This window comes from Castanea sativa, chromosome 9, assembly GCF_040712315.1.
Source record: "Castanea sativa cultivar Marrone di Chiusa Pesio chromosome 9, ASM4071231v1".
NCBI lineage: Eukaryota > Viridiplantae > Streptophyta > Magnoliopsida > Fagales > Fagaceae > Castanea > Castanea sativa.
The window spans coordinates 27260835-27285207 of NC_134021.1; the positions used below are offsets into that span (position 1 = coordinate 27260835).

The following is a 24373-nucleotide window of genomic DNA, read 5'->3' on the forward strand; positions in this document are numbered from 1 at the left end:
CAAAAGAAATTAAATCTTCACAGCATCTTCACAAACGTTAAGCGATAGATTGTAATTAGTTTTTGTTAGTAGAAAAAAAATAATTTCAGTAGTAGGTTTAAATTTGAACTAATAACAACTTGTTACTTATGATTTGTTATGAAAATGTTATGGAATATAACACTTCTTTTGACCTGAAAGATATATTCCAGGGCTTTCTTAATGTATTAAGATCCTCTTCATTTTAAATGAATCACTTTATACCACTGTACACTCTTAATACGATAATCACTTTACAAATATAAGTGCTTGTGGTGTGTGGGGTAAGGGCCGGGTTCAAGTCTTCAGGAGGAAACTTCACACACATATACACTTAGATTAGGTTAGAGTAAAATTTTTATCTTATATAAAAAAATGAATCACTTCATTTATGATATGACCTTCTATTTTTATTATCATTTTTTGTGCATAATAAAGACTACTACAATTGCGAAATGTGATTTGGTTTTACTTTGATAGATGAGCTATTAATATTTCTTCCTCTCAACTTAAAATTGATCAATTTCATGGTTCATATTAAATTTTACATTTTTAAAGGTATAGAGATTGCCATGTCATTTAGAATTTAAAGGTCATGATAGTTTATACGTTGTTTAATACCAAAAAAAAAAAAAAATCTAAAAAAAGAGAGATAAAAAAATAAAATCTTAATCATAAAATTAATAGAAGTTAAACTAAAGAGAATCCTAACTTTAAAAAAACCCAACCTTTAGTGGTTGCAGTAAGTTATATCTCAAATAAAATACACCTATAAAAATATGCTTACCCATATAAACCTTTACCTTATTAAGTTTGTCATGTAGTTGAATTGTGTATCATTGTCATCTTAAGTGCACATGATACTAAAATTTAGTATAAAAGCAATTCTAGTGAAACCAAGAAAAGAGTGAAGAAAAAGAAGCGGCTTAATTAGAGGCTATGATGTTTGATCTTTGTTCTAGAGCCGCCTCAGCTATCTACGTGTATGTTTGCGTGAAAATGTCAATACCAAATTATGAAACACCAATAAAGGGTTTTTGGTCATTTCAAAGTCATATATAGAATAAGTTTAGACTGGAGCAAATACAATGAAGCCATTGGCGGTTTTCAATTTACTCCCAAAGTGGTTTTTCCTCAAATTAAAAAGGCTGCTTCTCCCAGGTCTTCTGTAGTTTCTCTCTCTCGAGAGAGAGTTGAATAGGATATCTTATTCTTATAAAGAACCGCTTTATCTGAAAATTTGGTTTTTCAGAAAGTCGTCCGCTTTCTTAGAGAGAGATAGAGATAGAGAGCTAGCTAAAAAGAGTTTTGTCTTTTGTTTCTTTGCATTCAATTCAACTCTCTTTTCCACCCCCTCTCTCTCTTCCCATCTTCCTATGAAGCTCTCTCTCCATTTAATCTCATAACCGACTCTTTCTCTCTCAAAATAATTGCTTTCTCACTCTTGATCTTGGTGATGAACTGGAGGAGATGATATTAGTTGGAAAAAGCAGGAAGCGTGTTTTCCATTAATGGGGTTTTCAGGGACAAGAGAAGTAGAAGAAGAAGAGCAAAAAACCAAGCTTTTAAGGGCTCCCTTTATGGCTTCCAATATCAAAAGCACCAACCACCCAACCCAAGTAGAACAACAGCAGCAGCAGCAACAGCAACAACAACAGCATCATCATCATCAACATCAACAGCAGCATCCGCTTCAATTACAAGATCATTATCATCATGAATTTTCTTATGGAATGATGCAATCATCTTCATCATCCTCTATCCCAGGAAACTTCATGTACAGCCTTTAGAATCCTTTTCTATCTTCATTTTCTTTTGTAACACCCCTTTTATTGATCAAGTTCTGCAAAGTGCACATCTTTTAACTCTCTTTATTATTATTATTATTTTTTGGTTATTAACTCTCTTTATTTTCGCTGTTATATTGGTCTCACCAGAAACAAAGACACAGGAGCTTATGATCTGGGAGAATTAGATCAAGCCCTTTTTCTCTACCTTGATGGGCAAGACCCCTCTACTGTACAAGACCAAAGACGTGAGCGCTCTCTCTCTCTCTCTCTCAAATTATAAGGAATTATATTTTCCCTCTTGCTTTTGTGTTTTCTTTTGGAGAGATTCTTTTGGGAAACGGTTGTTTGGGTCACAGGAAAAGCATGTCCAACAGTTTGAAATCTGCTCCTTCGTACTTTCTTTGACCGAATCCTTGCAGAAAGAAAAAAACAGAAGAAAAAAATGTTTTCTCTCCCTATCTCTCTCTCATTTTCTTTGTTTCTTATTGAATGGAGCTTGGACCATGACTTGTAACAAACCCACTGATCGTATATTCATCGTGAATCCACATGTGCTGAAAAAGGGTACGAAGTGGGTCTTGGTTTTCTCTGCCCTTTCTGTTTGGGATGGCAGAGGCCACAAATGCATGACTACGATCCCATAGCTAACATACCTTTCTTTGCCTTGTCTCACCTCTCTTTCACTTGGATCCTCCTTTAATCATTGTCTCTACCAGTCTCTCTCTCCCTCTCTCTCTCTCTCTCTCTGTGGATATAAATATAATAAATGAGGTTTGAATTTATCTTTGCAGAGAGCCAAGGAATGAGGCCTCCAACTCTGAACATTTTCCCATCTCAGCCTATGCACGTAGAGCCATCATCAACAAAGGTATCTAAGTCTAACCCGTACTATACTTGTTTTACTTTATTCATATTTTATTCAAGCACAAATATATATATATTCAAAATCAATGAGTGATAAGGTTTATTTGAATTTGGTAGGCTAGTACGGGGTTGGTTTCTCCATCAAATAGTGGTTTTAAGAGACCATCAGAGCCGTCCATGGAGTTGGCCAACGCACGCAATGATGTTCCCACAGGGCCTGAACCTGCCAAAGCTATCAAGGTATAGTCTACTAATTTAATATAATAATTATACTAACTAAACCAACAATTAATAATATATAATTCAGAATACCATTGACAACTGAGATTCTGGATTACAATTTTGAATTTTAAATTTTGTTGGTTTTGTCAGCGTGAAGGTAACCGCAAAGGTCCAACCTCAAGTTCAGAGCAGGAAGGTCCTAAAACACCGGATCCTAAGGTACTGTTTTGCATTCTTTGCTTATAGTATTTTACTTCAACTCTTGTTTCTTCTCGGACAATTTAATGTTGATCCTGCTCTGTTTGATTATTTTAAGCAGACTCTGAGAAGACTTGCTCAAAATAGAGAGGCAGCTAGGAAGAGCAGGCTTAGAAAGAAGGTAAAATCCGCATAAATTTTTTTTTTTAAAGTAACAAATAATTACTTAATTGTTTGTGACTGTAACATTTCAGACAAGGTTTGAAAAATGAATTATTTTAATTTATGAGTTCTAATCTTCATCTTATTTGTCTTTTTTCTTTTTTTGTTGCACTACAGGCATATGTTCAGCAGTTAGAATCAAGTAGGATAAAGCTTACGCAGCTGGAACAAGAGCTACAAAGAGCTAGAGCTCAAGTAATTAGGACCCTCTTTTCATTGAACCATTCTTACTACTAAATCATACCATGTAATAATCAATTAAGATTAATATTTGGGTTTTCTTTTAGGGAATGTTTTTTGGTGGAGGAGCTCTTATAGGAGGAGACCAGGGACATCCACTTGCTGTGAATAACGTTAGCTCAGGTATTTCTAATTCATCCAAAAAAAAAAAAAAAATCTCACTTTTTTTATTCTTTGCAATTACCTCAAATTTTCTCATTTTTGTTTCAAGGGTTGAACGTGAACCTTTTATCTTATTGTTTCATTTCTTTCTTCATCAGATGCTGCTTTCTTTGACATAGAGTATGCGAGATGGCTCGAGGAACACCATCGAATCACTTGTGAGCTCCGAGCGGCTGTACAGGAGCATTTGCCAGAGAATGAGCTTCGACTATTTGTGGACAATTTCTTAGCACACTTTGATGAGAAGATGAATCTTAAAAGCATGGTTGCCAAAGCCGATGTGTTCCATCTTGTTTCTGGCATGTGGAAGACTCCAGCCGAACGGTGCTTTATGTGGATGGGTGGATTCCGCCCATCCGAGCTCATCAAGGTACCCCAAACCTATTTTCAAAGTTATACTAATAACAACTTTGCTAAAATTTTTGTACTTCAATTTGACATTTTAGTGTTTCTATACCTTCAGCTATCGAACTAAGAAAAAATAATACTTATATTTCTTAGCTCCTTTGGTTTAATCACATTGCCAAATGTATGTGGTAAAGGACTTAAAACACAAAATATATAAATGAAAAGAAGATCATGAATGAAATCACCAAACAAAAAAAACAAAAAAATCCCTAAGCATGAATTAGGTCAAGAACTAACATTAGTAGATTTATTAGATACACTAAAAGGGAAAGGATTTGATACAGATAACACTACTATCTCTTTTAGGAACTAATAATTAAACTCTTTCTTTTATGAATGAAGTGTAAATTTATTTATACAAATATACATAAAGAGCTTCAGATATACAGTAGCATGAGGGTGTAGAAGAGGCTAAATGCACTAGTGTGCAACTTGTGTCGGTGGCACTGGTGAGGAAGATATCGTATAATGAACTAGGATCAATGAATGACGAAAGGTATTGTGAAGGTTTCCACTATAAGGTCGAGTTAGGTATTATTCCAATAAAGCCATGTATATTATTGCAGTTTCTGGTTTCGGGAGAGAAAGAAAAAGGACTCCCTCTGTCTTCTATTTCTTTCTCGTTGATGGAAACAAAGGTTTGAAAACCATGTTCATTCCTCCCTTGCGCAAATGTAGAATACATCATATCCAAGAAGATTTAATTCTCTTTTATTAATTGGAAGAGAATTAGAGTACATATTATTATTATTATTATTATTTTGAGAAGAAATTCGAGTACATATTATTGTTTTATATATTTTCTTACTTTTCTTCATTAATATTAGGACTGTAATTTTATGATGCTCAGGATATGAAATATTTTATTATAAAAATTATTGCGTCAATTTTTAAACACATAATGATTCTTAAAAAAAAATTAAGCACAAAAAAATAGTAAGAAATTTTTTTATTATTATTGTTAATATGATAATAATTATATTTATTGTTACATCCATCTTTTTTTTTTTTTGTTGTTGTTGTTGTTGTTGTAATATTGATAACATTTTTAGCATTTTCCAACTTTATATGTCTTACGTACTGGGGTATCTAAAATATTGCTTTGTTGTATTGTGTTTGTCTGCAAGATTCTATTGAATCAAGTAGAGCCATTAACGGAGCAGCAAATATTGGGCATATGTGGTTTGCAACAAACTACACAGGAGGCTGAAGAGGCTCTTTCTCAAGGGCTTGAGGCCCTCAATCAGTCTCTCACAGATACCATAACCTCCGATTCATTGAGCTCTCCGCCTAACATGGCTAACTACATGGGGCAGATGGCTATGGCTATTAACAAGCTGTCCACCATTGAAGGCTTTGTTAGACAGGTACGATTATCATCATCAATAACTCAAAGTGGGTATATTCTCTTTTCTGATGTGGATGAGGGTATCATCACTGTCTAATTCGTTTGTGGTCCCCCACGATGAACTTCTAAATAACGTGGGGTCATGAGGAACACGAATATGTTCCTGTTTGGGTTGGGAAACCTACCCCAACAAATGAACTACTCCATGTCTCACTCTCATGAGATGTCTGGTGGTTACATGGAATCTAAAATATATCTACTCATGAATTTTTTTGGCTAGTAATGCACTTTAATAGTGTGTTTGGTTAGAGGAAGAGGAGAGAAAAGTTGAGAGAAGTAAATGAGGTTTTTTAATTACCACGATTTTTAAAGGGAGGAAAGGTATCTGATGGAGTTTAAAAGGTATATAAGATACTCTCCAATTTAGCCCTCATTTCTAATTCCTGCAAATTAGAAGAATTTAGAGACAAGTTTCAAATTATATTATAAAAAAATCTTAATGATGACAATTTATATCTATTTCCTTAAATTAAATAAAAGATTAGTATAATTTTCAATTAGTATGATATTTTATCATTTCCTCAAAAAAGAAAGAGGGGAGTAGAAGGGATGGGATGAAGGATGTTTAATTAAACTTAGTTCGATTTTTTTTTTTTTATGAGAAAAGCAAGGGGTTGAAAAGGATTTGGATGGGTGTCTGGATTCAAATACTCTAGATTTGCTAAGGTACTCTACCAATAGATTTTCTTAAAGCATAACCACTCTTTAATGATTTAATGATCTAGATTCTGTCATGTCAACATTTCATTAATAATATTATTAAAATAATAAAATAATGTTGCAAATAAAATAATTAAGATTATTGTAATCTAGACCATTAAATCATTAAAGAATGGTTAAAATTTAACGAAATTTATTTGGTAGAGTACCTTAAGAAATCTAGAGGAATCTGAATCCTGGGTGTCTCCTCCAAACTTCTAATATTAATTTTCCCCAAATTGTGAGAAATTTGGAGGAGGGGAAGAATTCCATTTATATTAAAAAAATTAATTATCTATTTGCTCTTATTATGTTAATTTATATCTATTTCATTTTTTAAAAAAGGAATATAATTATAGATTTTTAAAAGATTTAAACAAATGAGAAAGATGTCTATTCACCTCTACCTTAATCTTATTTTTTAAAGGACAAAATTTAGTTACAAAATTTGTTATAACCTAAGACTATAACTTTACTGAATAAAATAAACATTATTGCATATTTTGAAATCTAACTGTTGAATTGCATATTCTTTACATTCTCAATACATATGTCAAATTTTGTATCAATCAGATATTATTTACTATATGATCTATAAGCTTATATTTTATGCATAATTTCAAACTACAAAACTTGCAATTTAAATAATTTATTGATGCTATAGCTATTAATCTTTAATTTTCTAGAATTTTTGCAATTGTGGAGGATATAAGAAGGAAATGTAATTCAATAGTGGAATTGTTAAAATTCATTTTCAATAATAAGATATTAAATAAGGCTGTAGGCTAAGGTTATAATAAATTTTGTAATTAAACTTTGTCCAATTTTAAAACATCAGACAAAAGGATGTGGTAACCATTCTCCTTTCCCCTCGTCATCCCCTCTCATCTCATCTCCCCTCCCTCCAAACTCCAAATACTTGGATTTGAGTATTTTAGCCCAATCTAGGACAACCCCTGAGGTTCCGATTAAACTAGGCCAACCCATTTATTGTCTCTTCTTTGGTATGAATTATACTTAATATTAACCTTTAATACTTATTTTATTATGTATAAAAATTAAGATTAAGTAGGTGTGTTACATATAGAAATATATAGAATAGAATGATGCATGTAGTTTTAGAACTAACTATAATTACATGATCTAAATGTTATATTTGCCTCAATGCTGATATTAAAAATATATATATTCGCAATTAACGTTTCTTTATACTTAATCGACTACAACGTATCTTATGTAGGAAGGCTGAAGATACAAAATATGGTTTTATAGGAACCTATAGGGGTGTCTTTATTTTGCTTTCTGGAAAAGAGTTGCAATTTAAAAAAATAAAAAATGATAAAGAAACTGTATGCATATGTTATTTTAAGTGTTTTTATTCTTCTTGAATTGACAAAATAAAGAACATAAACCAAAGATATTTTTATTGTCTAAATCAAAACCAAGCCATCTCAAAAAACCAATTTTTGTGACTCAAAAATGTACTTCAAAAAAAAGTTTCTCTAAAATATGCCTTTGGGTGTTCTTGAGAACGAAGCAAACTCCTTTCTTTCTTCTTCTTCTTCTTCAACAGTCAAAACTAAGCAGCCTTAAAAGGAATCGGTCAGGAACTAAGTTCAAAAGACACAGAAGCACGTTTTGATTTATGAAGGCATGGGTTTTGTCAAATGTCATTGCGTTACACTAGAGTTAAAGACTGGTCATGAACTTACTTATATAGCTGGAATGAGAGCTACCACGTGGTAATGGTTTACAAAGCATCAAGAACACGTGGGTTCTCCTAAATAATAGTGGTCCCCACTCATATATATACATCCACATCCAACTGATCTGGCCGCCCCATTTCTGCATGATGTCAGGGTCGTAACCGTTTGAGTTTGTGACACCACCCGTAGATCCTTCATCCTTTTAGCCCTTCACCGTAACTCTTTTTTGACTAACTATTCTACTCTTAATTATTATGATTGTGCTTATCTAGGTGAGAAATTATATGGATGAAAGTATGGATGCACATTAATTTTGCCGCACATTTTGTTACGATTTGATGACATGTGACTGTAAGTTGTAGAAAAAAAAAATGAAGGATTCAAATAGTACACCGATTATCGATATATACAAGTTATTAAGTTGTGGTAAAATATTAGCAAAGCATGGTTTACACACAGAAGTACTATACCACTTGTTTGAAAAAATTACTCTTTCTTTAGCCAAAAAATAAAGTTACTCTATCTTTATTCTTTAGGTCATCTTTCTTCTGTGCAAAATTTGAGATCGGAGGCAAAGTTACACATTTTTCGTCATGCTTTTAGGATATTTAGGGTGGGCCACAGGTTGGAATTAATGCAGGCTTAACCCGTTGAAAAATTAGAACCCTAATTAGAAAAAAATTACATGACTTATGATAAATTTGATTTTTAGCGAGAAACATTGTAAAGTGGGATTTTAAGCCAGTTTTTGACCAATTAAACATTAGAAAGCGAAGGTAATAAATTCATTATCATAATGATTATTAGCAAATCAATCACCTAAGCATGACCATTTAGTCATAAGTTGACTTATAGTGGTATTGTTTTCCCTGGTTTGGACCTAGTACACTATCATTATTACTGTTTCAATTTGAAATATATGACCTACATATGTGACAAATAGAGATAGTAACTCATTTGTGTTAATTAAGATAAATGCATTACAGGAAAAAAAGGCTTTCTAATGTTCTGAATGATTTAGAAAAGAACAAAAAGAAAAATTAAAAGGGTATAGTTTGTTCTTGTCAAATGTCTAGAAAAATGTGTCTATATATATGACATATATATATTTTACCTAGAATAATTATACATGTCCACAATTTACCATAGAATTGATACATTCTCACAATTCTATTCTATAGCCAATTTGACAAGCAAACTATACTGGCTGCGCTAAGGTCCAACTCATGTGCCCCGGAAAACTATTCAAATCTAAAGTTTAATAAACCAAATAGTGCTTTTTCTTCTCTTAAAGTCAGTTCTAGATACTTTATACTATACATTTTTTCTTGTATTGATGTATTCTATGCAATATTTCTTGAATAAAAAAAATGAATAAACTTACAGGCAGATAATCTGAGGCACCAGATGATCCACAGGCTGCATCAAATCCTCACAACCCGTCAAGCTGCAAGGTGCTTTCTGGCAATTGCAGAGTACTTCCATCGTCTCCGAGCTCTGAGCTCTCTCTGGCTAGCACGTCCTCGACAGGAATGAGATAGAAAACCCTATACCCGGCCACTTCACATCTTTAATCACTTTCCCTAAACATAAATGCTAATGTCTTTTTGATATCCCTTTTATCATTTCTACAGAGATGTATAGAACAATAGATAGACAAGTTTAAATCTTGATTAAGCAGTAGAATTATCTCTCTGACTCTGTCTATCTCTTTTTCTCTCTTATTTTCTTTCTTGGATAAAGAATTTTTAGAAAAGAATTGATTTCGATGAGCAGCCATATTTGACTTAGAAATAGAGGAGAGGAAGAAGTAGCAGGTTTGATTTGGTGTTTGGTTATTATGATTTTACTAGTTTTTGTAAGAGTATGACAGGAAATGTTTTGGCTTTAGAGAAAAACTGAAGCCGGGTGTTGAAAGTTTGAAACTGAAACCTCCATGTGGCTTTGGGTTGCTGCATGCACGCTCACGCACTTCCTAGAAGCTGACAAATATGATTTCACGTTGGACTTCGGCCTCAGGCCTCTTTTTTTTTTTTTAGGATAACGGGCCATAGGGATTTGGATCCTCTCGGTTTTCAAATGAAACCGAGAATGTTCATTTAAATGTAATGACTCAGCTAAAAGCATTATAGTTAAATTGAAACTTTCTCATATATAAAGTGTTTAAGAATTTATAGTGAGAAAATGGTTTAAACTATAGGATTAGTAGTATGTTGTAATTATTTCTCAAAAAAAAAAAAAAAAAACAATGTTATGACTAAAAAATGGAATAAATTTATGATCTAGGTTTTGCCAACTTATGTTCTTAAAAAAAAGGTTTTGCCAACTCATTTAAAATTTAATTGTAGTTATATAAAACAAGACTTGATGGATTAGCAAAATCTTTTTTTTTTAATAAGATGAATTAGCATAATCTAAACCTTACATTTATTCCGCATTTTTAAATCATGGTTATTATTGGGATTCTCCATTTCCCTTGAAATGGAGAGGATCCAATTCCTCCTAGTAGCGAGTTATGTCCATGACTCGACTCAAACTGCTTGTCTCCACCCAAAAAAAAAAGAAAAAACCTTAATGACTTATTTGCTTTTGGGTACTGATTCTCATACACTCGTGTATATCATCAGTACACATTACTCATTTGACATTTTAAATATGAATATTAATAAGTAAATATAGGTGTACATTGCATTTGAAATGAGGGTGAAAGAATATATTACATTTGCTTGTATATTGTTTTTGGGGGTTGGGGGTATAATCACATATATCAAATACTATAAAAGGTGTCATTGTCATTGGATTATTACTTCAACCCTTTATTTGCTTTTATCATCAAAGGCTTATCATATATATAATATATGAAATTGAAAGCTCAATCAGGAATCCAAATTAAATTCTAATTGTACTCTAATTTTTTGCCAAGTGTTCGTCTAATTGAATTATATTTGATGAAAAATGTTTTCAATGCACTCTAAATTTATGCCATGTATCATTTTAATTATACTATATTTTTTGTCAATTATATTTAAATGTAAATTGAGGTATCTAGATTATATATATATATATATATATATATACACGTACTATAATTAATAACCAGCTTATGATTAATTATAAGCTAATTTATTAATTATGATTAGTTCTACAATAATTTATTACATGTAATATATATAGTCTCATTGGTTTGAGCTTAAGGTAAGAAATGAACGTTTATTAGTCTTCATATAAAGGCACTACATGTTCGAAACACACATCTTACCTATCAATTTTGTTGTTTTCGACAAACACACATTTTATGTATCATATTTTTAGCATTTATCTCATGCCTATCATATTTATCATCATTTTTTTTTCAAATGAAAATCAACTACTTATATGATAAGAATGAGATATATTTTCAATTCAGAAAGTATATTGTGGAGGAACGAATCTCTCCCTTAGAAGGTATTGTCCGCTTTGGGAATGGGCCAAGGAGACTGATGCCACCCTCACGGATTTGCTCAATCCCACATCGGGGAGAGACGCCTCCCACTCTTGCCTTATAAACACGTGTAGTAGTGGTACACTCTTCCTTAGGCCAAGTGCTTATAAGGCAAGAGTGGAAGGCGTCTCTCCCCGATGTGGGATTGAGCAAATCCATGAGGATGGCATCGGTCTCCTCGGCCCATTCCCAAAGCAGACAATACCTTCTAAGGGAGAGATTCGTTCCTCCACATTAAAAGGCGCCTTTTGGGGTTTGAGGGGGAGCCCCCACCTTCCCCCTCCTTGGCGCGTTCCACGCCGAGGTTCAGTTTGAGGGCGAAAGGGCGACGAGAGCCCCCCGCCCCCCATCGGTTGTCACCAGTTCGCGGGTTGTAGTAGTGGTACACTCTTCCTTAGGCCAAGTGCTTATAAGGCAAGAGTGGGAGGCGTCTCTCCCCGATGTGGGATTGAGAAAATCCGTGAGGGTGGCATCGGTCTCCTCGGCCCATTCCCAAAGCGGACAATACCTTCTAAGGGAGAGATTTGTTCATCCACATAATACTTTCTGAATTGAAAATATATCTCATTCTTATCATATATGTAGTTGATTTTCATTTGAAAAAAAAAATGATGATAAATATGATAGGCATGAGATAAATGCTAAAAATATGATACATAAAATGTGTGTTTGACATCTGAACATGCTATAAAACTAATAGGTAAAATTGATTTTGTTGATAGTAGAGAGGACAAGTAGGCTATCCAATCAATCAATTGGTTGAGACTCTAAAATCCGATTAGATAGGTTTAAGCGGCGGTTCCACTTTTTTGTAACTCGATTTCCATCAATCCAAACGAAGTAGCCTTCTCACCTTCAACACCATCTCATTAAAGTCGCATTTCTCCTCCTTCAAAGTCATTGTTATCCTCTTTTAATGTTGCCATTTGGTGACACAAGAACCGAAGAGTCACCCAAGTACACTCCAAAGGAGGAGAGAAAAACAAAAGGAGCTAAAATGTGTAATAAGGATTTTTTTTTTGGCGGAAATACTCTTTCCGGCCCTACATTTTGACCCTATTTCCGTTTTGATCACTATTTTTTTATTTTGTTGCTTTTAGTCCCCAGATGAAAAGAGTGTTCCATTTTGGTCTCTACCATTACTCACCTAATGAAAATATAATACATGACAAACGGAGTGCACCGTTAGCATAGTAAATGATGACATGTCCATTAAAATATATTAAAAAATATATTTAGCTTTTTAAAAATGCCACGTTAGCAATTTAATTTTAAAAAAAAGCCACACAGATAAAATAATTAAAATAAAATTATGAATTTCAAATTTTTAAAAAAGTAAAATAAATAAATTAAAATTTTTAATTCCTTTCGTTATTTTTCAGAAGAACATGTTCATCTTCTTTGTGTTCTTCCCTAGAACATAACTAATCATATTCATGTTCATATTCTTAGTAAATTAATCCTTATTTTCTTTTTTCTTTTTTTTCTTTATCTTTCTTGTACTTTCTTTATAACCATACATATCAAAACTCATTAACAATTAAAAGAAAATAAAATTTTATTATCCATTTTCTTGGCAACCAAATAAATTTTTTAGTTTCACCACAAAAAAAAAAAAATTCAGATTGACAACCAACCAAATTTTTAATGTCAATCCTAAGATTTAAACATTTTTCACAAACCCAAAAAATCCCTTTATACACATACCCAACAAGTTCTCTATCACAAACCCAAAAATTTCCTTTCACAAACCTATAATATCCCTTCTCGAATTTGTAAAAAATCCAAAACAAATACAACAAACCCAAGATTGGCTTCAGATTCAACCCTAAGATATAGAGAGAGTGAGATGAGAAAATGAGGAGGGAGAGGATTCACATTCAATCCCAGATGGGCTTCAAATCTACTTGGAAACCCACACCACACACTACATAGGAAAAAAAACTAATTCGCCACCTGCAAACACTGTCGATCTCACATTGCTCCATCGCTAGCCAATGACCACGTCACACCGATGATTTGAAAGGACGAAAGAAAGAACCCATGAGGTTCTACCAAGAGAGAAAGAGAGAACAACCGGAAAGAAAGAAGAAGAAGAAGAAGAAGAAGAAGAAGAAGAAGAAAGAAGAAAAAAAAAAGAAAAAAAGAAGAAGAAGAAAAGAAATAAGAGGAGGTGGAGAAATAGTGATCTGAGAAGACAAAGAAAGAAGGAAGAAGAAGCTATAAGAAAGAATTGGACACGGAGAAACCTAGAGAAAGAGAGATTTAGTGGGAAGAAAAAGAAAAGAAATAAAAAAAGAAAGAAGGAAAAGAAACAAGTATAAACAAAAACACACACAGATGTAAATTCCACCATTTTTTTAATTATGTTTTTTTTTCCTATTTTTAAAATTGATAATTTTTTTTTTAAGTTAGAGGTTGACGTGGATGCTGATGTAATATTTTTATTATTATTTTAATGGGCAAAGTCAGTATTTAGTGTGTTTACAGTGTACTCGGTTTTCCATGTAGGATATTTTTATTATGTGAGTAATGGTAGAGACTAAAATAGATATATATATATATATATATATATATATATATATATATATATATATATTTTTTTTTTTTTTTTTTTCATTTAGGGACTAAAAGCAATTTTTTTTCCAATTAGGAACTAAAAGCAATGAAATAAAAAATTAAGGACCCAAAACGGAAAAATAGTCAGAATATAGGGACGAAAAAAGTATTTTCGCCATATTTTTATTATAAAAAACACTAATTATTAATATTTGATTGGCTTATAATCATCATTACCATGGTGTAGACACTTGATTTTGCACCCATAATTTAATCTTGGAAGATTGGTAAACTATACCCGAAATTTAGAGTTGCATTACATGCATTAATTAATTCATTGCATATCATAAAAATGATATTGAGATTCTAAAAATCGCGACGGTATGTCCAATTCCTAAATCGGATTGTTGGATTGAAAGATATCACACGATCAAATTTTCACGGTCCACATGCATTTTGTTTTGGTGGAACCGACCACACATGATTAGTTTAAATGAATTCTGATTGATTAAACAATTAAAATTAATTAAATAATTTTGTGATTGGTTGTTGATTAGTGTCAAAAATAAGTCTGCTTGCTGGGGAATGAAGTGGATAATCAGATAACAAAGAAGTTGTGGATAATTAGGTTTTTTGGAATATTTATCTATTAGATAATTATCACTTTAAAGACTTGAGTATCAAGAAAAATGGATTAATTTTTGGAATACAAATAAAAAATGTATTTAGGTGCAATTTTCGGCTAAAAAATCTTCAAAAAATGAGTCCAAATCGAACCAAAACTCAAATGCGGACTTGGCACCCAAGTGGGCTTGTCAGCACTCTTGGAGTGCCAATTGGCACTTCCCAAGTGCCAATTGGCCCAAACACATTGCTCAGCCTGGGAACCTCCTAATTGAGATAAAACCTATCTTTTTGACTTTTTAGAGATAAGGACGCGTTCCAATTTGTATCTGATCTCATTCAGCTTATTTTATAAGCATCCCAACCTCTATAAATAGAGGAAAAAGATCAGAATTCAGGGCTCTTCTTTTCTGACTTTTCTATTCCCCTTACGTTAAAGACGTTCTAGAGGGTTTTGCTTTAAGAACACCTTATTTGTAAGTAAAGTATTTTAGACCTAAAAGAAGTGAAAACTTCTTTGATTTCTAAAATATTCTTTTATTTGAAGAGCACGCTCATGCAAGAGGTATTTAGTTTCATTCTTCTGTCTGTTTTTCTTTTCCATTAATTAATATGTAATGATTGTTCGTTGCATGAATGTGGCTAATATGTTTGATTTTATTATGCCTTGTTTTTTTTTTTAATTCATGTTTGCCATGCTTAGATACTTAGTTGGAATTTTCTTTGACATGTTCTTTAGTTGATTGTTTATTGTAATTTTTTTCTTTGATTTCAAAATCTGCTAATGATCACCAAAACCTTTTTTTTAAACGAAAATCGATCTATATTTTCATTAAATACATATCTGAATTTTTTCTGGTCACAAACTGATCTGTATTTTCATTAAATATAGATCTAAATTTTTTCTGGTCACAAAATTGGTCTATATCTTCATTTAATACAAATCTGTATTTTTTTGGAGTAAAAAATGATATGTAGTTTCATTAAATACAGATCTGAAAGTTTTTCTGAGAAAGTTTTCTTTTTTTATAAAATTTCAGATTTTGAAATTTCAAAGAAAGAATTAATAGTTAGGTTAAAGTCTTTCTTTTTAATATGTGATGCATGCATAAAAGTTTGTCTCATGAATATGAATTCTCTTTAAAATTTTTTTTTTTTAACTTTTAAAAACATATCTGATTTTTTTTTTTTTTTTTGCAAACCAAATTTTTTTTTTTTTTTTAACTTTTCAAAACAAATCTGATGTTTTCTTAACAGGATCATTTTTTTTTAAACTTTTCAAAACAGATCTGATTTTTACCAATCAAATCTCATTTTTTTAACTTTTCAAAACAGATTTGATTCTTTTTAACAAAATCTCATTTTTTTTATCCTTTGCAAAAGCAGGTTTGAATTTTACCAATCAAATCTCATTTTTTAACTTTTAAAAACAGATCTGATTTTTCATTAAAAAGAGGACATATTAGTAAGACAAATTTGTTTAAATTAATTTTGTCAAGTGTTTGTTACATGTGTGTTACAACATATCATTCAACATCATACAAAATGGTATATAATAGTCATTAAAGTCTAGAAGACTAGACTCTGTTTGGGCGGAATGGATGCCTAACACCTTTCCATTCCGTCACCTAGCCCTCGAATTTAGTTTTGTCTTTAGTTTTTGGTAGATTGTAACTAGGATCAAAACTTTGTATTTTTTGCATAGATTGTAACTAGGACCAAAGCCCTGTAAGGTTATGCTACCAAAATTGTACTTTTTTTTATTAATGACATTTGAGGTATTTCGGGCATGTAATTGCATTTTTTTTGTATAAAAAATAAGTGGCAACTCCACACAATTACCCAAAAGAGAGGCGCCTTAAGCACCCAAATCTCTTTTTGAGGGCACCCCCTTTTTCACGGTCTCTCACACATGGGTTTAAGTGTATCACGAAAATATTTTGTTAGGTTTATCCGAGTTAAGGTTTTACATAGGCTAATTGGCTTAGTTTGGTATTTTGGAGGGGGAGGGGGATATTTTGGAGATTTTGATATTTAGTTGGAGGTATTTTAGACATTACACAATAGAATATTCTAGGAATCAAAAGATTGCATTAGTTTTTAACAAATAGCTATTTGCTTATTTCCCAATAATCAAGGGGAGAATTTGCTTGATTTTAAAGTTTAGGGGAGGGAATTATGAACTACCCCAAAGATAAAGGAGGGAAGTGATTTTCCCCTAAAAAAAGGAAATAGGAATTTTTTTTTTTTTTTTTTTTTTATAGAAGGAGGTAGCAAACTTGATTAAGATAAAGGAGATATATCAACTAAGATTATAACATTAAGATGTGGGGGAACTTTCTCAATCTACACTGAATAACCACTAACATGTCTCGCATGTCTAGCAAGGTTATAAGTAACAAAATTCTCTTGTTGTCTAATATGAGAAAAACTAATATCACAAAAAGACTTTGAAAGGATTTTAGTATCACTAATTAGGTGACCAATGCAAAGGATTTCTCCTCATTGTGCAAGGAGTTTTATGACCACTTTTGAATGACCCTCAAGAATGATCGAGGAAACACCAATCTCTTGGCAAAAATAAGAGGTCTATTTGTTGCCAAAATTGTCACTACCACTACCATTTGAGGTAAAACACACTTTTCTGACATTGATACTATAACCAGGGCCAAAATGGCCTAATACCATTGTTGGCCAAAACTATTAGTATTTTACCACTATTTGAGAAATATTTATCAATGTACCACTTTTTTAAAACTAGAGTTTGAGAAACTCGAGTTTGAAATGGAACTCAAGTTTCAAAAACTCGAGTTCCATAAAAAATGGCGCTGATGTGGATTATTTTAATTAAAAAATGTCATGCGGAACTTGAGCTTAAGAAACTCGAGTTCCTTACAATATGGTACTCAACTTTAACAAACTCGAGTACCATGTAAGAATCTATTCAATATGCCGTGCATAAGAGAATCCACCTAACATATATGTAAAGTTGTGATTTACAACTATGTTTTATGTTGGCTTTAATTCTGTGGCAAATTTGATTGTAATTTTGTTCAATCATTTCCCTGTATTTTTGTGGGATTTAATGTAAGGGTTGTGTGTGATAGTTTGGTGAAGAATCTGTAAAGAAGTGGTTTTCGTAACTAGCCTCGCGACTGATGACCCACGAAACAAGCCACGTGAGAAATACATACTGGAATTTGAAGAGTCATTGACAGGCTGGTTTTCGCGAGTGACCCACGAAATCTACTGCTTGTTGTTTTTTGGGGTGTGACTTTTCCCATTCTTTACCAATACTATATAAACCCTCATTACCCATGAAATGTAAGGAGTATTTTATGAAAAAAAAATTGAGAGAGAAACCCTAGCCAAACACTTGAGAGTTAGAGATTGTTTTACCCACAGTCCTCTACATCATTTCTCTAAAGTTTCCATCTACTCCCACCTCTCCTTCTATACATCATAGAGAGGTTCTTAGCCCAAACACTTACCTCACCCATCCTAAGTATTGAGAGAAATTTTGGTGCCTTTGGGAAGCATTGGAAGAAGGCATTAAGTGATGGATGCAATCAGGCGGAATTGCGGGATCCAGAAAGCTAGTGAAGGCAAGACTCCGAGAAGTCCATTGGCAGTAGGAGCTTAGAGGGCTCAAGTACATTGGTTAGATTAGGCTTGAAGGGTCTTTTTGATATTTGTGTACTCCAATTTATTCACTAGTGGATCGATTTCGGCTTGGAGGGCCGCCAAGAGGTTTTTTGCCGAGTACTACCTCTTTGATAACACATCTCGGTTGTTAGGATGTGTGCCCTTAAATCCTATTGTATGATACTATGTATAACATTATGTATGACTTAATGTTGTGATTAATGAAGTTGTTTTATTATTATCTAAAATAATAATAACATGAATATTTGGACATTATCATATAGTCCGTGAGATGCATAATATGTGATTTATGTGAAAAGTCATAGAAGATATAAATCACAAGTTCTTTGTAAATTCAAAATTTCAGTTCATAGTAAGTGATGAAATTAGGCATTTCATCTGCGAAGACTATAGCATATCAACTAAGATGATTTGTCTTGATCATGGAAGTGGAGACTTCTAGTTGGTATGTTGATATGTTTTAAGAGTCAAGACATATTGAAATGGACTGTTGTGAGATTTATTATTCTCCTAATGACTGTCAAATGAATAATAAATCTCATGACTTCTATGTATATGAACTCTTAATCCTGAGAGGATAATGGACCTGATCATGAAATGTATGTTGCTTTGATATATCAGGAGTGAGATCTAAAGTCACGATCAAAACCTTAGTATGTTGGGCAGCCACATTTAGTGTTGATGGAACATATATTCTCAAAATGGAATTCATAGTCTCTTAACGAAGATACAAAATATTCCCCTGAGATAAGTTTAATGAGTTTGATTATTCAGAGTGTTAGGTCTAACCACTTTAGTAAGGAGATATTAAAGTATATATTTTTTGAAATTGGACTTCATAAATATATGATGAATAACATAAAGGATTAAACTGGGTACTTAATGATTAAGATGTAGTAATTTACAAAGTGGCAGTTTACATTAATGACTTTGTATTACTACGAATATTTTATGAAGGGGTTGCATGTACAATAAAGTCTTGCGATATAATTTATAAATAAGGCCTAGAGTGCAACTATATTTTTATAGTGGTATTAAATATAGTTAATGGTAACTTTGGACTTGTTAGGAGTTGATAGAAAAGCCCAAGGCCCATTGGAGCTAGTGTCTTATTGGTCTCTTTTGGTCCCACTCCAAGCCACACACTAAAGCCCAATTGGAAAGGTCCAAAAGGCTAACCCAATTAGATAATCAGTTAGTTACAAAGAGAGAAACAAAAAAAATTATATATGTGAGTGTGACATCATTGTCAAATGGTGTGTATGTGAGTGTGAGACACTCTCTTATTCTCCCTTGGAAAACTGATTGAGAGACCACCCTCCTTAGGCGTAAAATGGAATTAGAGTGAAGATTAAAAGTGTTCTCGAGTACTTCTAATCTTTTGTTTCGAATTTCACCGCACTAAGGTATGCTCTCTTGATCTTGAATTCTGAAATTTACATAGTACATGTTATCAATTGCGAATGAAGTAGATCCGTTAATTTTCCGCTACGTATGTTTTGTATGCAATACAAACATGTATTTTCCAACATCGGTGTTATCTTGTGTTTGCATCTCTCTTCCCTACTCTTTAAGCTTTACATTTATTGCTCATTGTACTTGCTTATGGCTTAGGGTAGTGTTACCGGTTTATTGCTCGTGCTTAACTCTTGTTCCGTACTTAGATAAGTTAGAATAAAAACAATTAAGTTGATAGGACAAGAATGTATTGATGTGATGAATTAACCAATTAATTAGCCAAGTTGATTAATTAATCAGATTAACATACAATATGCATGGTAGCCCAAACAAATCATCAACTAATTAAATATGCAGCGGAAATTAAAGTTGACATGGTGATTTGTTTACAAATGAGGAAAACCTCCAAGGCAAAAACCCCAACGGATGATTTTAAGGTCACCACTCTAAAGAATTCACTATTATCACAACAAGCGTTTACAAGTAAAGGAATCTCAGTAATCCTTATATATGTTTAGGGTTGTGAGAAAAGAAAACCTAAACATGTATTCACGGATTGGATGAAAATTAGAACAGAAAATCTGTTTTCCATAAATCTTGATAGATAGCTTATCTATTGAGCAGTTGTCAAACTTCGGGCTAAAACAGCTTTTTAAACCACGATAGATACTAGCTGTCGAGCTTTAAAATCTAGCACTTAATCACTTGATTCTTGGACAGACTTGCATTGCTTTAACACTTGAACTTGAAACCTTATTCCTTGAAGTATTAAACACATCCTAAATCTACCCAATTACAAGTAAAGTGTGTTTTGTTAAAGGATTAGCCAATTCTAAATTGACATATGTTCCTAACATGAATCACATATTTCTTAACAATCTTCCCCTTTGACAATCCGTGATAAAACCACAGCAAAGAAATGTACATATGAGAGAAGTCATAAATCACTTAGCTCATACTCACTTGCTGAATACAATAAAATCTATCCTAACACAAACTCTTGAAAAATTTTGTAAGAAGAGAGCTCATGGCAAGGAAGACTTTGACAACTTGTATTTCTGAAAAACTTTAAACAAAACTCATCATGGCATCTTAGTGTGAAATAGAAATAAAAAGGTTGCATACAAGTAATAAGAAGCATGTGCATAAAGAGAGAAAAGAAACAACACATGAAGAGATAGGTGAAAATGTAATAACAACCTCAATATATATATATATATATATATATATATATATATATATATCAACAATAAGTACAAGCTTTGCTATCACAAAGTGGTCACAAGACCAAAGGTACATGAACTAAGTATCTAAAAGATAAAGAAAAGAAAAGATACATAAGTCCTCACTACATCCCTCAAAGTATAGACACTCCGCCTAACAAAAAAATCTCCTATGCTAACTCTCCCCCTAAATACATGACTACTCTCATCCCAAAACTACTCCCCCTTTTTGTCACGAATGACAAAGGGTAAGTAACTCAAGCAGTCATCTCATTAGCATTGGAAGAGCTAGCATCTTCATCCTCAGCATCATCACCATCAGAGTCACCATCATCATCCTCATTCTTAGATGCCTTTGGAGAAGAAGAGGGAGACTCAACGAAGCCACCAAGGGGAGCTTGTCGTCTTGCAATATGATCGATACGGGTGTTCACCTGACACAACTCATCACTGAGAGTGTCAAGGCGAGCATCCATGTGCTGAAGCTGCGCCATGATCGCATCAAGAATCACACCGCCCGTAGAAGAAGAAGGAGTGCATGTGGATGGAGCAAAAGAAGCCAAAGGAGTCGCCGTCCCGGTCTGTGTTCGTCTCGTTTGAAGTTGCACCTCGTTTCGTTTAACACTAGCAGCGTCTTTGGCACACATAACAAAGAAATGGTTCGACTCGGGATAGGAGAAAGAAAATGGCAAATGATCTGCATGATAGCCGAAGGAAAAATGAGACAATAGAAATGTGCTCTAAGAGGGATAACAAAAATCGAGCATGAGGCTCTGTGATAGAGTTATAGTGAGACAATGGATGGAGAACGAATGTCATCACCATGTTAACGAATCTTGGACCTTTAGCAAAGTCGAGCAACGGGTGTTTTGATGATCACCCCAAGAAGAAGGTGTCTCACAGAATAGAGACATGAGTTCATCTTTGGACACAATCCTAAGACGATCATAGATGTGGTAGTTAGGATGCGCTACCCTCGGGACATGTAGCACCTCGGATATAAGATCCAGAGTGACTACAATGCACGTATCTCAAACGCCAGTGATAAAATGAGGTATAGAATAGTCAAATCCATGCATATTGGAGTAAAACTTCTGTATGATCATGGAAGGACATGTGACCGGGATGCCACATAGTGACTCCCAACCCCTACTGTAGATGGCAATGGGAAGTTCAGTATTGGAAAATTCAATAGGATGACTTGGCGTTTTGAATGAATGCCTCGTCGGGAAAAGTTCTCCGAAAAGTCCCTATGGGCTTTATCGTCATGGAACCCAACATATGAAGGAGTAGGATCAAAGGAAGATGCCCCAGAACGAAGAGGGTTCCGAGACGGAGCATATTTTTGCTTAGGTTCCATAGAGCAGCTAACAAAAGAAAGGAGAGAGAGAAAGAAACACGCAGAAAAGCACCAACACAAATCAATATTAAAATAAAGATAGATGAAGGTATGTATGCATGAAAAATACATCAACATGTGACATGCAAAAGTAAAAAGATCATGGGCTCAGCCCAATCCAATCCTACTAGCACACATGTATTCAATACATATAGCACACATCTATAATGCATGAAACATTGTTATAATGCAAATGTGATGCAATGCATGAACAATTAGGATCATTTAAACAAAAATCATCCCAAAATTTTTGCAAAAACCTCATAAATTTGGAAAAATCCCAAAAATTGCAAAACCCCCAAAAGTTAGGTCAAAAAATATGAAATGCATGATTAATGAGAGAAAAGGAATCATACCCAAGGAAGAAGGTGATCTTGAGATGAAGATTGAGTGGGGAAGAGGTTTAGAGTGATTGAGAGGTGTTTGGGAAGGTGAGGAGACAAAAGGAGTCGAGAGAGATCGAGAGAAATGAGAAAGAGTTCGCGCTGACCCTTTATATAGAAATCCATAATTCTCGACAGATTGAGAGGTGTTGAGCTCTAAACTTCAACAGATACAGCTATCGAGGAGCTATCGAGAGTTGTCCACAGCAAAAGGGGCTCGATGGATCGAGAAGCTATCGAGATTGCGATAAAAGGAAGCTGGAGAGCTTAATAGATAGCCTAGTTGTCGAGAGGTGTCCAACAGCTGTCAAGATTGCTTAAAAACAGTTTTTCAAGAAGAGAAAAGCATAGATATGAATGTAATCAAGCATGCTACACAACCAAGGATTGAAACAACATTTTAAGCTCTCAAAATCATCTCTCAACAAAAAAATGTTGAGCACATAGATCCAAAAACACACACACATACACTAAACAAGTTTAACTAATTTTATATTTCAAAAACAAGTCAAGACAGTCTAGTGAGCATACATTTACACATGTAAACCTTGTGATGGCCAAATTACATTGTACCTGCACATGTATAAAAAGTAGCAAAGAATATTGTGTGTTATGTGTGAAAAACATCGCAAGATTGTATAAGCGTCTACATGCTATGACGATCTGAGATATGAGCAAATCTATTTAAATTACACACAATCATAACTGCTTGATGGGGACTATCACCTTCCAGGTACATCCTATAACTCCTACATTTCCTAGTAGACACGCTTGCAATCACATTTAAAGCATTTTTCTTCTTTTTGCTTTTATTTTTCTTTACATATTTTCTTTTATTAAGCATATCATGCATGGGCATGTAAGAGAGAGAAAAGAAATACCCAATTATGTTAAGCTTTTGACATTGCACTTTTGCTATGCTGAAGCATACATATGTCATTTCATGAATGGCAGGCAACAGTGGTGAGATGATTATTTATGCCTTTTTCTTAGGATTTTCTAGTCCTACCCATCAAAAAGAGTGATATGAGTGTTAAGTACAAGAGATTACTTAATCTTACTCATCATAAACACAAGCCATAAAGCTCACTTGCTTAGTTGTGCATAAAGATGCTCATCTAAGCTACAGGAAATACAAAGTTTAGAAAATTTTGGTTCATTGGCCATTCAAGGTACACAAGTAACAATGTACACAAACACACACTGTTTTTCTATTTTTCTTATTTTTCAATTATTTTTATTTTTATTTTATGAAAAGACAAAATAAAGCAAAACTGAAAACAACCAAACAAAAACATGTTAACCAAAGCAATGCATAAAACTAGACTGACTCAAAATAGGAAAGCAAAACACACAAGTAATGCAAGCAAAAATAAAGAGGGAGGGAGAGAAAAGTGACAAAATCACTTTGAGTCTTTTTCCTTTCACACCTTGGAAGAACCTTTCCTTTTAGTAAACCCTTAAACCGGGGATGAATTGCAACCGTTCAAGGTCGAAAAGAACATGAGGGCTTTGAGTAGATCTCTAAGAGGAGTAGAAGAGGATGGAAACTAATTCTTTTTTCCTGAAGAGATCATACTATTGTTCTGTTGAGTGGCTAGCCACTTATAGCAATTAGGTCGAGCATGTCCAGCTGCTCCACA

The 24373-nt window shown here is 33.3% G+C and overlaps 1 protein-coding gene across 1 annotated transcript; it reads left to right on the forward strand.

Annotated features, from left to right (window-relative positions):
- The first annotated feature begins 1155 nt into the window (after positions 1-1155).
- On the forward strand, positions 1156-9988 carry LOC142609637 (bZIP transcription factor TGA10). Its single transcript, XM_075781271.1, has 11 exons — positions 1156-1795; positions 1956-2053; positions 2600-2676; positions 2790-2912; positions 3045-3113; positions 3214-3273; positions 3432-3509; positions 3602-3677; positions 3815-4086; positions 5252-5491; positions 9324-9988. Exons 1-11 carry the CDS (start codon positions 1530-1532, stop codon positions 9471-9473), a joined length of 1509 nt encoding a protein of 502 aa, XP_075637386.1. The 5' UTR covers positions 1156-1529; the 3' UTR covers positions 9474-9988.
- Positions 9989-24373: the final 14385 nt, after the last annotated feature.

Coding starts and splice junctions, on each gene's coding strand:
- LOC142609637 (XM_075781271.1), top strand. CDS start 1,530: ATGGGGTTTTCAGGGACAAGAGAAGTAGAAGAAGAAGAGCAAAAAACC. Junction 1,796..1,955: donor TCTATCCCAGGAAACTTCAT/GTACAGCCTTTA, acceptor TGGTCTCACCAG/AAACAAAGACACAGGAGCTT. Junction 5,492..9,323: donor TTGAAGGCTTTGTTAGACAG/GTACGATTATCA, acceptor ATAAACTTACAG/GCAGATAATCTGAGGCACCA.